Source organism: Capra hircus, chromosome 19 (assembly GCF_001704415.2).
Source record: "Capra hircus breed San Clemente chromosome 19, ASM170441v1, whole genome shotgun sequence".
NCBI lineage: Eukaryota > Metazoa > Chordata > Mammalia > Artiodactyla > Bovidae > Capra > Capra hircus.
The window spans coordinates 35,371,505-35,388,256 of NC_030826.1; the positions used below are offsets into that span (position 1 = coordinate 35,371,505).

Consider the following 16,752-nt stretch of genomic DNA (forward strand, 5'->3'; position numbering starts at 1 on the left):
TGTGTGCATTTTAGTACATAAAGGATTTGTGTGTACGTATATATAGGCTTTTAGGAAATTGAAACTCGAGAACATATAGACTATTAAAGTAAGATTAATTTTAAAGGGCTGTCCTAGGTTTCAGTTCCATTTATGAAGGCAGTAATATGCAGTGGATAAGAGGTTCAGAGTTGGACTACCAGGCTACAAATGCTCTGCCACACATGAGTTATGGGACTTTTGGCAAATTACTTAATCTCTGTATCTGAGTTTCCTTCTTTGAGCTTCTTACCCATTGAGTCATTTAAAAAATTCGTGAGATGATTATTTTGTATTTAATCAGTTAAAGATATATTGTAAATTAAACAAGTAAATAATTTTCATAATCATTTATATTTACTCCATTTTTAGTAAAACTATATCAGCTCTAGCTATTTTATTCATAAAATAGCTTATGATTAAACTCAAAGAGTTTCTTGACATAAAAGTCACTGTTGATCTGACTGAAGAAATATATCAAAGTCTTTAAGATTAAGATTGGCTTCCCAGCTGGTGCTAGTGGTAAAGCACCCACCTGCCAGTGCAGGAGACTTAAGAGAGAGGAGTTCGATCCCTGGGTCGGACGTATCCCCTGGAGGATGGTGTGGCAATCCAGATCTCCAGTATTTTGGCTGGGGGAATCCCATGGACAGAGGAAACTGATAGGCTACAGTCCATAGGGTTGCAAAGATTCAAACATGACTGAAGCGCAGTTGTCAAGAAGTAATAGTTCCAGGAAATGTACATGGGTCTTGGAGTCAAAACAGGCCTGACTTGGAATCCCATTTCTTCCAATTACTAGTCCCCAAAGTCTCTGAGCATCACTTTTCCTAATCTGAAAACAGGGAAAATAATTCTTATTTCCTTGTGAGGATTAAATGAGAATATGTAAATAAATTATCCATTTCAGTGCTTGCCACATTGGTGGGTGTTGAACAAATGTAATCTTTTTACTGTTCTTTATACATATGTATAGCAGATTTTATTAATGATTACTTGTTTTAAATGGAAATAAAAATATTTAAAGACATATTTGTGAAGTTATTTATGCAAGTAGGTAACATTTAAATAACCAATTTAAAAATGGATGTATGGCAGTTTAAAAAATAGATGTAATGAGGATTCTGATGGCTGATTCTGATAGCTTCGTTTCTTGACAGTAGTATCATTATTAAAACACCTGGTGTTTAAATCTGCCACTTGATATTTTCCCACATGTATTTTCATTCTTTGGTTTCTTCTGTGAGTTTTACTGAAGCATTTAATATATAGTTAAGTATATAGTTAATTTATATAAATATATAACATATATTTAATATAGAGTATCAAATATACATACCAGTATACATACAGGACCTAATGTTGTCTTTTCAGGGTTTCCTTTTGAAAATAGGACTCAAACTAACATGCATTATTATATGTCCTCTCTCCCTCCAAGTCAGTAAAAAAAAGAGGGAAGAGTGGTGTGTAGTAATACTATTTTTCCAGAGTTGAAGCAGTATAACCTAGAGCATCATTGACCCTCTTGACAGCTATCAGTTTCTGAAGAAAAGTTCCCCTTCTGTAGAGCAGTTTCTGGAGGAAAATAAAAGCAATGTAAAGATTTGAATTCTACTCGTATTTTCAACTGTAGATTTTGTAGTTAACAGAAATGGGAAAGTAAAGCTTGGAGTCCAAGCTGACTCCTTCCCCCAGTAGTTTTACACTTTTCCAGTGTTTGACATGTGTGAAAAATGATTGTGTTCTCATTCATAAAGGAATATAACTCTCATGACTGGCCTGTGTTTTTATTTCTGTTGGCATTGTGATAAATTCGAATGAAGTTTGTATTACTTTTCTTTGCATTTGGGGTTAGAGAGCGTTCCATTAAATTCCATCTGATTAAATTCTTGGTCACTTTTTTGCTTAAGTCATCAAGATATGTTAAAAAGAATAAGTAATCTAGTAAGTCTAAGATCCTTAGATTTTCAGTTCCCAAAATATGTTGCCTGTCCCAAATTTCTGGTCATTGTCACCATCGTTTGATGAAATAAAGGGCATTTTAAAATCAAGCAGAAAAGATGGGGGAAAGGGGTGAGTCATTCTCAAGAAAGAACAGGTTCTACAGTAAGTGGAAACATGTATGTATATAATGTGTTCTGTATTATCCAGTAAGGATATAATAAATAATGCCTCTTTTTGCTCTGGACTTATGAAAGCTTTTTTGCTGAACCAGCAGTTGGGAATTAAACAGAATAGCTGACTGCTTTGTAATTTGGTGGTTCTGGCAAATAACGTAAGCTTGTCATAACAAGCTTACGTTGGTTTTAAGATCTAACCTTTTATTGTGCTGCCTATGTGTGTTTGAATTTTTCTCGCAAATCAAATAGGAAAAGTACCCTAAGTGTGAAGAAGTGATGAGTAGTTAACTCTGATAGAGAAAAGTCCTGTTCTGTTTCTTTGTGCATACAACTTTAATAGAATACAATCTCTCAACCCTTTTGCTTCACCTAATGTTTAAGGTGTTTGACAGTTGTACTAATTCTTCCTGATTGTTATTAGGAATGAAAGCAATGTACCCTTTGTGTTCAATGAGGGCACATTTCAAAAGTGGCTTAAAGTTTCTTGGTATAAAGATAAGCTTACAGAATAAAGATTTATTTAGCAAAACTGAATGTTTTCCAACTTTTATGTATAACCTCAGTGTTCCTGTTCTTACAGTTTTACTAGAAGCTCCAAACCTTTAGTGTCTGGTTTCTAGAGAATTTCTGTTTGAGTTAATGACCCAGGAAGAACCAGGCTTGTTTCTACTCTTTAAAAACCCTTTGTATTAACAAAGGATGTGTTTCTCGTTCAAGTTCTATTATTAAAATTGAAACCCTTATTCACTGAAATTTCCCACAAAGCATTGGAAACTCTACAGTTTTTGATAGAATCTTTGGGCATCCTTGTTTGGAAAAACTGACTGTTGGATTGTCATACATACCATGATGAAAAGGAGCTCATACAGAAAAATATGAGTTCCTGTAGAAAAATAGAGTTTTCCTACTTGAGGGGATAAAACTCTGGAGGCAAAAAAGCCCAACCTAAAAGTTGAGAATTATGCTTTACTCAGGGACGTTTCTAAGGACCATAGTCCGTCAGGGCAGCCTCTCGGATAGCTCTGAGGAACTGTTCCAAACAAGCAAGGGAGGACCTCGGGTACTCAGGAGTGTTTGCTAATTACAAAAGACAGACATCTCAAGTTAATGATTTTAGTGCTTTTCTATGCTTGGGAAGGTGGTGGAGTCTGGGCTCACTGAAATTATTTCTTTGGTATGCAGCTTAACTATCTACGGTCAGTATCCCGTTTTTCTCCATCCTGAATTCCTCTCAGGGCTCTCCATCCAGACTGGCTACAGTGGCTAATGGCTGAATGGCAGACAGCATACTGTTCTTTCTTGATTGAAATGGCAGGCAACATTTTTTTGTACATGTTCTTTTGACTAATCAGTAGGCCTGGTTTAAACTGTGTATTCATTTTCCTCAAGGCAGAAAAAACACACCCTAAAGAGACTTGGGTAAGTATTTAGGGATTAATATGAGAAATTGGAAAGCCTAGAGAAGCAGGAGTGGGGGTCATTTGCAGTTCCCTAGGGCTGACCTAAGCATGAATGAATCTGTAGCAGCTTCCCTTGCTGTGAAACCACACCACAGACTGCTTCCTGAGCAAGGAACTCAGCAGTAACTTAAGATTTTGTAAACTATTGTTTTTACTCCCTCTCTTGATTGATTTCTTGGGGCTTAGTTTAAGTTCTGAGACTTTGTCCTTTCTCTTTGGTAAGTCTGCTTGTTCAGATAGGCACACAATATTATTTAAGAGTGACGACTCTAAAGCAGTGACAGCCTAGGCTTATCACTTACAGTCATGATGAGTAAGACTTAAAAATGAACTAATGCTTAGTTCTTCTGCCCTCTCCAAATAGAAAAGAACGTCCTATATCATTAGGGATTTTCCCTTTACCTTCTGGAGACGGATTGCTTACACCTGACACTCAGAAAGGTGGTGAGACCCCTGGATCAGAACAGTGGAAATTTCAGGAATTAAGTCAACCACGTTCTCATACCAGTCTGAAGGTAAGCTTTATCCTATGAAAATCTTCAGTTTGTTTTATAAGCTGTCTTATCCAAATTGAAGTGCTAGACAACCAGAAGAGAATAAAATGAAATAGTATGTGTACATTTTTTGGTAAAACTAATGCTTTTTTAAAATGGGAAATGAGCTCTTACCAAAGAGTTCGTTTTGTATTACTCATTTTTCAAGTTTTATAGGAAAACAGAATCAAGCGTTGTTACATCTTGATTGTCATACTAATGACCAACATTTCAATTTCATTTAGGCTGTTTCTATTTGATTTACATTCTATGAATTTAGGATGGGGTGATCAGTGAACCTAACTATGTTTTTAAGAATTGAAAATCATTGCCACCTGAAATCCTTAGTTCACTGCTGGAAAGCTTCACAATTTAATAGGGCTTTACTTTAAAAAAAAAAACAAAAGGAAGTGGCAACCCACTCCAATATTCTTGCCTGGAAAATTCCATGGATAGAGGAGCCTGGCAGGCTGCAGTCCATGGGGTCAGTAGCAAAGAGTCGGACACGGCTGAGCAACAGCATAACAACTTCCTCAAAACCTTCATAAAGCAATATCCAAAAGTGATGTGTGTTTAGCTAAGAAGGCCTGGTGTTAGTTCATCATAAATTATATTCTTGACCAAGAACTTGTTACAAAATAAGTTGTAAATATAAATAATAATATATTCTAAGAGTGGAGATATGCTAATAATTAAAAATATTTGACATTATAGTCTATATCTTATAAAGTAGAATATTTATAAAGGGAACTGATTATAAAGGAACCTTGTTACATTAGAAAATCTACTCTGTCATAAAACAAACACCACCTAAATGAATACAGTTGAGTTATTTACATCTTTATCTCTTTTTTTCTGGTCTCTTTCTCGAAATTACTTATCATGGTTTAAATACTCAGATAACTCTTTTTTTTAAAAAATTGGTTTTTAATTTATTTGGCTGCACTGAGTCTCAGTTGTGACACACAGGATATTTAGTTGTGGCATGTGGGTCTAGTTCGCTAAGAATAAGCCCGGGTCCCCTGCACTGGAAGCTCAGATTCTTAGCCACTGGAGCATCAGGGAAGTCCCCTTAGATAGTTCTTAGGATAGCTCTAAAATATGAAGTCGTTTACTTATTTATTTTGTTTCTCTCCACTAAGAATGTAAAATCCATGCGGTTTATTGACTGCCCTGCCCCTAGCACTTAGAAAAGGTGCCTAGCACACAGTAGTCTCTCAGAACATGTTTGTCAAATGAATTACTTGTTTTAGATGTTAGATAGATTCTTTTGATATAATGTAAATGGTCTGTTTCTCAGCTCTAGTAGGTAGAGGCATTTAGAATCATTTCATTGATCTTTGAAATGTGCTCAAAACAGTAAGAAGTAAATAAATATTTTGTAGCTTTGCTCCCACTGCAAAGTATTTTTAACAGTAGGCCTAACTTTACATTTTTTCCATTCTCTGACTAGTTATAAACTGATTAACAGATGGATTTGAACAGGGGAGTTGTGTCCTCCCTAGGGATACTAAGGTAGGTGTTCCCAAGAGAGGTTTTTAAAATAAAAATCCAGTTTGTTTCTACTGTGGACATGGAGCCAGTAAATGAGATAAGGGCTTAACAGGACTTCTGCTGGTGGTCCAGGGGTTAAGAATCCACCAACCAGTGCAGGGGAAATGGATTAGACTCCTGGTTTGGGGAGATTCCACATGCTGTGGGGCGCTAAGCCTGGAGGTCATGCGCCGCAACTACTGAAGCCTGTGCGCTCTAGAGCCCATGCTCTACAACAAGAGAAGCCACCACAGCGAGACGCCTGCACACTGCAATTAGGGAGTAGCCCCTGCTTGCTGCAACTGGAGAAAGCCCACGTGTAGCAGCAAAGACCCAGTGCAGCCTCTCCCCCCACCCCAAAAGGGACAAGTTTGTGAAATATGTCTCATAGTCAGGACATATTTTACTGTTTACTCAAGTCTTTGTTATTAGTCAGATGTCTTTCTCTAACTTTGCAAAAGCCTGGGTCTGGAGCTCACGTGTGGATTGCACTGAACAAACACACTAGCCTTGGTTTCCGTGTCTGACGGCAGTGGGCCTAGGCCATCTCTGTTGTGATGTGTTTTCCAACTGTCATTTGTCTGAGAGCTTTGAGGATGACCTAGCTCTGTTAAGAGTATGCTCGTAATATTGATTTTACTAGCACATTTTTGTGTGTGTGAAATAAGGTTGAGGTGAAAATGTTGTGTGAGAAGACCAGGGAAACTATGGCAGAAGAATGACCGTAAAGGAAATTTGCCCATGATTATAAATTTATGGACCTTTTTTGTTGCTTTATTGCAGATTTCTCACTGTGAGAGAGTTATAGTCAACAAGGTTATATCTTCAGGTATACTATACCATTTAATATAAGGAACTTGAGCATCTGTAGATTTTGGTATCCACAGGGAGTTCTGTAACAATCCCCTGCAGATAACAGGAGATAACTGTAATGGAATATCTGCCAAGACCGGTGCACCTAGAAAAAGATACATGTTGTTCTTAAAAAACTTAAACATATTTGTACATATTTATTCCTTTTATTGTATTTTTGTTGGGAAAATCAACACAGAAACAAATAAATGAAAGCATGGAATTTCAAGTAGTGTTACGTACTGTTTTTATAAAACAAAGTAAGGGGCCAGAGAATAGTAGTAAGAAGGGATGGTTAAGGAATTTCTCTTGGAAGTGGTGACTTGTGCCCTGAAAAGAAGATGTTCGGGTGCATGGAAAGGTCCAGAGGAATATGTGTTTCGGGATGGTCAAATAGCATCTGTAAAGACCTCAAGGTAGGGACAGACTTTAGCATGTTTGAAGAATGTGGTTTTTTTTCAGTTCATCCTATTCCTCTGAGACTTTCATTCTACTTACTGCACCAGTGTGCCTTTTTTTTACAATTATCCAAAATATGCATCTTTCTAAACATGAAAAATTCCCATTCCCTTGCCACACTGTAGCAGCATTTGATACATTTGAATACTCTCTGCTTCTTGAAATGCCTTTTTTCACTTTCACTTTCACGAGGATGCTTCTCCCCACCCCCTCTCCACTCCCCTCAACCCCTCAGTCTCTGGTATTCTTCCCGGGTGCTTTTCCTTTGTGATTTTGGACTTCTAGATGTTGGAGTTCTCCAGGGCTTAACACTCAGCCCTCTGCTCTACTTGATCCAGGTAACTGAAGTCTCATGTCTGTACGTGCCATCCACCCAGCAGCTGTCACAGATTTTACTCTCTGGCCTTTTCCCAACTCCACACGTTTGCATCCAGTTGCTTTCTTTATAGCTTGCCCACATACGCATTTGTATCCTGCTTAGGTTAACCACCAGTAGTACTCTGTCAAGGCCAATCTGAATGCCACAGCTTACACTGAAGCTTCACCTGACACCTTTTCGATGGTCCTCAAATCTAGTTTAGAGATCAGTTTAAAGCTGAAAGCAGAAGAGTATTATACTGTATCACTAACAGAAATTTTTTATTGGGGGGCTTCTGGTAAAATTGGTAAAAAGAAACTTCTTATGTTAAATGACATTTTCTGTTGAAAATGTATTATAAAAATGCTAAGGCTGGGGGCTTCCCTGGTGGCTCCGTGGTTCAGGCCTAATTGGAGATGTGGATGGAGGAGCAGATACACTAGGTAAGATAGTTTATCTGAAGTAGTATAATACTGTTTTAAAAATTGATTTTTAAAATGACTTAACCAAACATTTCTTTAAAATGTCCCTAACTGGGACTTCCCTGGTGGCTCAGTGGTAAAGAATCTGCCTGCCAATGCAGGTGACGTGGGTCTGATCCCTGATGTGGGGAGATCCCACGTGCTGTGGAGCATCTGAGCCTGTGTGCCACAACTGCTGAGCCTGTGCTCTAGAGCCCAGGAACCACAACTGCTGAGCCCACGTGCCACAGCTTCTGATGCCCTTGCCCCCTAGAGTCCGTGCTGTACAAGAGACGCCACCACAGTGAGAATCCTGCGCACTGAAACTAGAGGGTAGCCCTTGCTTGCTGCAACTGGAGAAAAGCCTGGATAGTTGTGAAGACTCAGCAAAGCCCAAAAATCATAAGTAAATAAATAAAAGTTAAAAAGCTTAGGCTGAAAATAGTCAAAAATGTTAGGGTAAGGTTGTTCCTCCAACTGAATTATATTCATGAAAAAAGGACATAGTATGTAGGTTACTCAAGAAGTAAGTAGTTGTGGTTGGAGGAAAGTAAAAGGGTATCTTGAGTTGCAGGGTAAAGGAAAAGTACTCTTAGGGTGGGACATTCATGGTGATGGTTGATCAGGGCTCTGTCACTCAAACAGGCCTCTTGCTATAGGGTTGATGGCCAGTCCTAGTGTCTGAGTGATTTCCTGGGTCCAGCAAAGGGATCAGATTTCCAGACTCATTTTCCACTCTACCTTCATTGGCCAAGCAGCTGCCAAGAACAGAGGCCACCTCTCCTAATACCTGGCAAAATAAAGGCAGTATTGCCTCACAAATTGATTGCTTCTCTGAGGTACCCACCAGTGTATTTGGGCAGAAGCTTTGAGAACAAGTTGAGGAGGGACTGTCCTTCTGTGTATTAGACTGGAGAGATTCCACAAAAGAAATCTGCATATCATGAAGGAAGCAATGATTCAGGTAGATGAAGTAGCTGCTGAGATTACTAGGAAGCTAGAAACAGGAGAAGAAACACTTGAATAAGGAAAAGAAAAGGCTGGCTGTGATTGCCCTGGCATCTTCAAAAAACAGTAGTGCCCCGGAGGAATGAGGGGACAAGTAAAAGACCCCAAAAGAAGAAAAAGCAAAAGCCTGAGGAGGCTCCTTGGGAGAATGGAGAATATCCATCTTATCACCTCCAAACCCAAGAAAAAGAAATCTTTTTTCCAAGGAGGAGCTAGTTAGTGGCAGTATTGAAGAGACAGCTGGCTGTAGAAGTCTTTCCAAGTTTTCCCAAAGGAGAATCAGTTAATGACCCTGAAGAGTCAGGAAACAAGAGGGTCCCCAAAGAAAAAGAGGAAATTCTCTTCCAAGGCGGACCCACTCAGCAGTAGACTTTAAGAGGCTTCTTTAGCAGTGACAGAAAGTGAAAGTCGCTCAGTCCTGTCCAACTCTTTGCGACCCCACAGACTATACAGTCCATCAAATTCTCCAGGCCAGAATACTGGAGTGGATAGCCTTTCCCTTCTCCAGGGGATCTTCCCAACCCTGGGCCTGAACCCAGGTCTCTCCCGCATTGCAGGCAGATACTTTACCGGCTGAGCCACAAGGGAAGCCCAAGAATACTGGAGTGGGTAGCCTATCCCTTCTCCAGTAGATCGTCCTGACCCAGGAATTGAACCAGGGTCTCCTACCTTGCAGGTAGATTCTTTACCAACTGAGCTATCAGGGAAGCAAAAATGGTGGCTCCAAGAAAAAGGAAAAGCTCCAAAAACTATCCCAGAAAAATTAGAGTGGACATTTTCCTAGTGAGGCATAACTTGCAGAGATATTTCCCTACACATCCTCTAGAGCCCTATAAAATTAGAAACAAACCACCGACAACAAAAATGGGACAGACTGGGTTGTTTGTGTGCTTAGAAGAAGAATCCAATGTAAAAAGAAATTGAAAACAAGGGAATGAAGGAAGATGAGTGATACATCAGAATTGCAGAGGAAGGGCCAGGGTAAAGGGATCACATATACCAACTGCCATTAAAATCTACTTTACTGATAGAACACCTCACTTTGTCCTAATCTCTTGCCATTACAAGCAATGCTGAGTTGAATAAACCTTGTACATAATTTTGTGCTGGTATTTATAGTCCCCATAAGTGGGATTGCTGAATCAAAGCCCATATTTCAGATTTTGCTAGATATCACCAAATTGCCTGCCAAAGGGATAGTAGCCATTTGTGTTCTCACAGGCTGTGTTGTGTGAGTTCTTCATTGCTTTACAAGTTTAGAGTTCAGATATCTCTCCCTTGTGCCCATATATAGAAAGAGAACAAAATGTTTTAAATATTTAAAATACGCTGTACATAAAATTGTCACAGTTTTTAGACCTTGGTTGGTATCACTTTGGCAGTGATTTCATAGATTCCATCCAGTTTGACATGTACGCATATATATGTGTATATATACAGCTGGTGTATATATATGCACCTGCATATGCCTATAGACATGTGAATGTGCAAATATGTATATATATTCCAAAAAGGTTATTAGTTTTTCATTTTAAGAGTCTCCTAGGTTATTGGTTATTAGTAGAATGTGACTTTTAAAACTGAGAAAAAACAATTTTAGCTAAAAGCAATTGGATTGGTACCTACTTAGGAAAGTTTTAAAGAGTTCTTTTAAAACTGCATGACTTGAAATACTTCAGTGGAGCTGCTGTGAGAAGGTCTTGTTAGCAGGGTTTGGTATATAAAGCCAGTGGTCAATGCGTGCTGCATTCTTCAGAGGATGTGCTTAGCATGCAAAACGGAAAATGCCTGAACAGAGCCAGCATTCTTGTTTAGAAGAATTTTCCATCCTCCTCCATTTATGTTTAGTTGTTCCTATTTCTTGAGTTTTCCCAAGTTTGAATCTTTGTAGTAGTTAAACCTTACTCTTGTATCTTCTGTGATTAAAGATCCTGTCGTAAAATGCATGTATGATTTTACATGTCAAAACAGTTAATGCTCTTGGTTGTTTTTTGTTTTTTTAACTTTTCTTTTTGAGACATTTTAGACTTAGAGAAAAGTTGCAAAAACAGTACAGAGGGAACGATACCCATCACCTGCCATCCACCGATATTAACTAACCACGATAAGATTATTAAAACTAAAAAAATAACATTGGTACAGTACTATTAGCTGAACTACAGACTTTTATTCAGATTTTGCCAATTTTCCCACCAGTGTTCTTTTTTGGTTCCAGGATCCAGTCCAGGATCCCACATTGCATTGAGTTATGTTGCCTCAGTCCCTTGTAATATGTGAACTTCTCAGTCTTTGCTTGTCTTTCATGACCTTCAAGCTAAAAGAATACTGGTTGGTTGTTTTGTAGACGATCTCTAAATTTGGGCTTCTCTGATGGTTTCTCATGGTTAGATTGAGGCTATATATTTTTAATAAGGTTGCTACAGAAGCAGCATGCTGTAATGGTGATGTTAACCTTGATTGCTTGGTTCATCTAGTGTATGTTGGATTTCTCCACTGTAAAGTTAGTTTTTCTCTTTATAATTTGATTAATAAATATCTTGGTGGATGTGTTTTGAGACTGTGCTGATATCCTGTTTCTCAAACTTTTGTTTACTGATTTTAGTACCCATCAGTGAATCTTAGCTACAATAATCATTATTGTGGTATTCTAATGCTTATTTTCTATTTTCTTCATTCTGCATTTATTAACTGGAATTCTTTGGGAAGGGAGAGCTACTCATTCCCTCTCTTCTTTCTTTCCTTGTTTGAACTAATAGATATTATTTTTTTCTGTAGGTTATCCAACACTGTTATGGTAAGTCCCGTACATACAGACAAGTTCCATTTTCAGAGCACATTCCTAAGTCCAATTTGTAAGTCTGACAGTTAGCCTAGTTACCTAACACAACCAGTCAAATAGTACTGTGCTATAACAGGTTTATAATACTTTTCACACAAATAAAAACAAACAGAAAATAAAGAAAACTTTTTAATCTTACAGTACAGTACCTTTAAAAGTATAGTAGTACAACAGGCAAGAAGAGTTGCTGACTAGAGGAGGGAGAGAAGATGGGAGATGGTAGAGCTGAAAGATCGTCAGCAGTAGGAGACTCACAGTTTCACTCATACTTGACATTGATAGAATGCACGTTCTCATTTTTGCAAGTTCGAAACTTGCAGTTTTGTGTGTAGGGTACTTACTGTATTTATTTTGTTGCTCAAATTGTTTCAGCTTAGGACATCAGGAGCTCTTTCAGGAGTCATCCTAATACCCTTTATGCCCATACTCTTCTGAGTCCTTCCTTCCTGACACCACCAGATGCTCCAGGCTCTTGTATTTTCCCTGTACCTGCTGTGCAATTGACTGCTTCTCAGAGAAACCCTGGTTCTGTTTATTGGAGAAAATATTTAGGAATCAAGATCTAGGCACTGAATGTGCTTATGGATTGGCATGTGATTGCTTCTAGGCCCTTTCTTCCTTTGATCCTTATGTTGGGTTTTTCCATTGGTTTATATTATACATTACTTCCTTTGGATTTTTATATTAGTATTTACAGAAAAGTAAAATAGAAATTGTTTTAAGAAAAATGGATTATTTGTTATAATATTTTATGTTTTGCTTGGGATTATTATTATTAATAGTAAATAATTACTTAATACTCAAGACATTTATTAATAATTGAGGCTTATTTAATGTTATTAAATTATTGCTTATTAAAACTTATTTAATAAGTCTCTTAATCTGGCAAAGAAACCAGACAGCCAACTCCAGAAAGCAGTGAGACCCAAACAAGATGTCCCCAAAGAGACCCACACCAAGCCACAGTTAAAATGTCAGAAGATCCCACATGCCTCATGGCCAAAAACCAGAGTATAAACAACAGAAGCGGGCTTCCTGGTGGCTCAGTGGTAAAGGATCTGCCTTCCAATGCAAGAGACACAGGTTCGATCCCTGAGCCAGGAAGATCCCACATGCTTTGGAGCAGCTAAGCCCATAACCACTGGGCTTGTGCTCTAGAGCCCAGGAGCCGCAACAGCTGAAGCCTGTGTGCCCTGAAGCCCGTGCCCCACAACAAGGGAGGCCACTGCAGCGAGAGGGCTGAGCATGGCAGCTAGAGGGTGGCCCCGACACGCCACAGCTGGAGAAAGCCCACACTGCACTGAAGACCCAGCATAGCCCCCCAAAAGAACTGTGATAGAGGGTTATCTTTTTTGTTTTTAGGGTGCTGACAAGATTCTGATTCCTGTTCTTAGTGCAGGTTACTCAGATGTATTCAGTTTGTGAAAATTGAGCTGTACACTTGTGATATGTGAACTTATTTGTTACGGGTATTATGCTTCATTTTTTACCGAAAAAATCTCTCCTTTAGTGTCTTTCCCCTCCCTCGAGGCAACTTCTGTAACCAGTTTCTTGTGTCCTTCCTGAGTTATTTTAAGCATATAAAAGCTTACATCTTTTTTTTCCCCACAAGTACCATATGAATCACAATTCACTTTACTTTTTTTCTCCCTTTCCCTTTATATGTCTTGTGAATTGCTCAATTTCTGCTTTTTTTTTAATTGGTCTGAGAGCATCCTCCCAGCTCTGAATTACAAAATTGGAGGTCTAAAAGAGAAGCAGTTCTCAAAGACATCATGCTGAATGACAGAAGTCTTAGATAAAAGAATACATGTTCTGTGGTACCAACTCTATGAAGTTTTATATAACGGAAAATGAATGTATGGTCAGGACAAAATTAGAACAGTGGTTGTCTCAGGTGGGCTGTGAGTGGGACTGACTAAGAAAGGGCCTGAGGGAAATATCTAGGATGATGGTAATGTACTGTCTTGGTGGGGGGTTGGGTTAGACAGATGGGTGCATTTGTCAACACTCAGCAAAATACACTTACAGTTTGTGCATTTTATGTAAGTTTAACTCAAAAATATGTGAAACAGATACTGAGCTCTAGTTGATGACATGCGTGCTGAGATGTGTAGGGGTGAAGTGTATTGATGATGACAGTGTCTTTGAAATGCATCTTGGACTGGTAGAAAGATGGGCAGTTATGTGGTAAAGAGTAGTAAAGAATAGAATAGTGAAATGCTAATGGGTAGAAACTAGGTGATGAGTATGTGGGTGTTCACTGAAAAATTCTAAAAGTAAAATGTTGGGAGGAAAAGAGAAAGCAAGCAAGCTGGGTATTGCCTTGACAAAACGTGATTAACCATGTTAAAGTGCATAGTCAGGTGGCATTCACAGCATTCTCAATGTTGTATAAACACCACCTCTCGCGTTTCAAAGCCTCATCACCATTGGGAATTTGATTAAGGGTTACATTTATTCCTAAGTATTTTATTCTTTTTATGCTAGTGTAAATGGAGTTGTTTTCTTAATTATCTTCTTGGATTGTTCGTTGCAACTGATTTTTGTGTGTTGATTTTGTATCTTGGAACTTTGCTGAATTCATTTATTAGCTTTAACTTTGTGTGTGTAATCTTCAGGGTTTTCTCGATAGAAGATCATGTTGTCAGTGAATAGAGATAATTTTACTTCTTCTTTTCTAGTCTGAACGCCTATTTCTTCTTCTTGTCTATTTGCTCTGCCTAGAACCTCTATGCCTAGAACCTCTAATATAATATTTACTAGAAGTGGCAAAAGTGGACATTGTTCCTAATTCAAAGGGGAAACTTAGTCTTTCACCACTGAGTATGTTTTTAGCCGTGGGTTTTTCATATATGGCTTTCAGCATAGGGAGTTTCTTTCTGTTTCTCATTCATTAAGTGTTTTTATTGTGAAAAGATGTGGAATTTTGTCATTCTGTTATTGCATCAATTGAGATGATTTGGTTTTTTTTTCCCTTCATTCTATTAAGGTGATATATCACATTGATTAATTTTTATCTGTTGACCCATTTTAAAATTCCAAGATTAAATCCCATTTGATCATAGTGTGTAAACCTTTTAATGTACTGCTTTGGTTTGCTCGTGTTTCGTTCAGTACTTCTGTGTCAGTAGTTGTAAAGGATATTTTTAATTTTCTTGTAGTCTTTCTTTGCCTGTCTTTGGTATCAGTGTAAAAGTTTTCAAAATATATGCTGGGATGCAAAAAAAATGGATTATATTTTGTAATATTTTATGGTTTGCTTGGGACAGAGCATAAGAAATATTATTTCATATTAATATTAAATAATATTTAATAATTCTCAAATTAAGACTTAATAATTGAGACTTATTTATAAGTCTCAAAATACATCCACCAATAATTGAATAATATTAAATAATGATACACATTTATTACTTTTAGCTGTGCCGGGTCTTTGTTGCTGCCCTGGCTTTCTGTAGTTGTGGCAGGCATGGTAGTGCACAGGCTTCTTGTTGCCGTGGCTTCTCTAGTTGTGGATCAGTGGCTGTAGAGCATGGAGGCTCCGTAGTTGCAACACGGGCTCTACAATGTGGGCTCAGTAGTTGTGGTACATGGACTTAAGTTTCCCCATGGCATGTGGAATCATCCCGAGTAGGGATCAAACCCGTGGCCCCTGCAGTGGCAGGCAGATTCTTAACTACTGCACCACCAGGGAAGTCCTATAACTTTACTTGTTATTTACCAACTTTCCCACTCAAGTATATCCTTATTTGATAACTTCAGAAATCATCCACAGCTGACAATGGGGGTTTAAAGGGAAAACTGAATTAAGATTTACTCTTCTTAATATTTTGGTACTTTCCCATTCATTCATTCATTTTTACTGAGGTATACTGACAAAATTATAAGATTCATACTAAAAAGGGAAGGCCCTTTTAAACTCTTGCTTAGAAAATATGCAGTAGATTAGTTCTTTTTTATTGGGTGTTGATAAATAGGATTTTTCTCCCCCTCTTTTTGGCATATTTATTATGTTGTATGTTGACCAAGATGCTTGTGTATGTTGAGAATGAAAACTGGTAAAATTTGGTTGGTTAAAAATAACACTGTTAAAAATTATTATATTTATATTTCTAATGTGACTTCTTTTGAAGTAATTGGCACATGCATTTTTATTACTATTGATATTTAATGTTTAAACAAATTCTTAGGAAAAATAGCTTTAAGTATTTTCTGTTGAAGAAAAATTACTTTGCTTTTTACATTAAAAAACTTTAGTACCTACTGGGTCATAAACAATGCCAGATGCTAGAAATGTAAAGTTGATCTGAGATCACATATTTTATTAAGGTTGTATTAATAAGGTTTCACAATCAAATAATATAGAATCTAGAGTAAAAACTGTAAACTCCATTCCTTCACCTCAGTTATTGGTGTATCCTCAGTTGGTATATTCTTCATGCTCCTTTCTTCACATATGTACATGAAAAGTGAAAGTAAAAGTTGCTCAGCCGTGTCCGACTCTTTGTGACCCCATGGATTATACTGGAGTGGGTAGCCTTTCCCTCCTCCAGGGTATCTTCCCAACCCAGGGATCAAACCCAGGTCTCCCGCATTGCAGTCAGATTCTTTACCAGCTGAGCCACAAGGGAAGCCCAAAAATATGGGCGTGAGGAGCCTATCCCTTCTCCAGGAGATCTTCCCAACCCAGGAATCAAACTGGGGTCTCCTGGATTGCAGGTGGACTCTTTACCCACTGACCTATGAGGGAAGTCCATACTGCACATAGATAATACATACTCATATATGTCTTTGTATGATAAATGAGTTTATACTCTTTTAAGTATTTCCTGCAGCTTTTTGTTTTCCATTTTGAAATACATATTCACAATCTTTTTGTTTTTATTTAGAGAGTTATTTACCTAGCTTTTGATGAAATGTTAGTTGAGAAGAGTTAAAGATGAGAATCCAAAATCAAAGCTCGTGTAAACAGATATTAAAGGAGATGCAGTCTGGTTTGTACAAAGTGAATCATGCTGTGGTATATTAAATGGAATATCATCCAACCTTGTAAAAAATCTTGCCAGTTTTGATAACACGGATGGACCTAGAGGGTATTACGCCAAGTG

The 16,752-nt window shown here is 37.9% G+C and overlaps 1 protein-coding gene across 8 annotated transcripts in view; it reads left to right on the plus strand.

The window, feature by feature from the left end:
* Positions 1-16,752, plus strand: part of SPAG9 (sperm associated antigen 9) — a 156,742-nt gene that overhangs the window by 77,184 nt on the left and 62,806 nt on the right. For all 8 annotated transcript variants that reach the window (XM_018064845.1, XM_018064848.1, XM_018064846.1 and 5 more), the window contains one exon: positions 3,963-4,113. In XM_018064845.1, the coding sequence (XP_017920334.1) occupies positions 3,963-4,113 (151 nt within the window). The remainder of the gene's footprint in view (positions 1-3,962; positions 4,114-16,752) is intronic.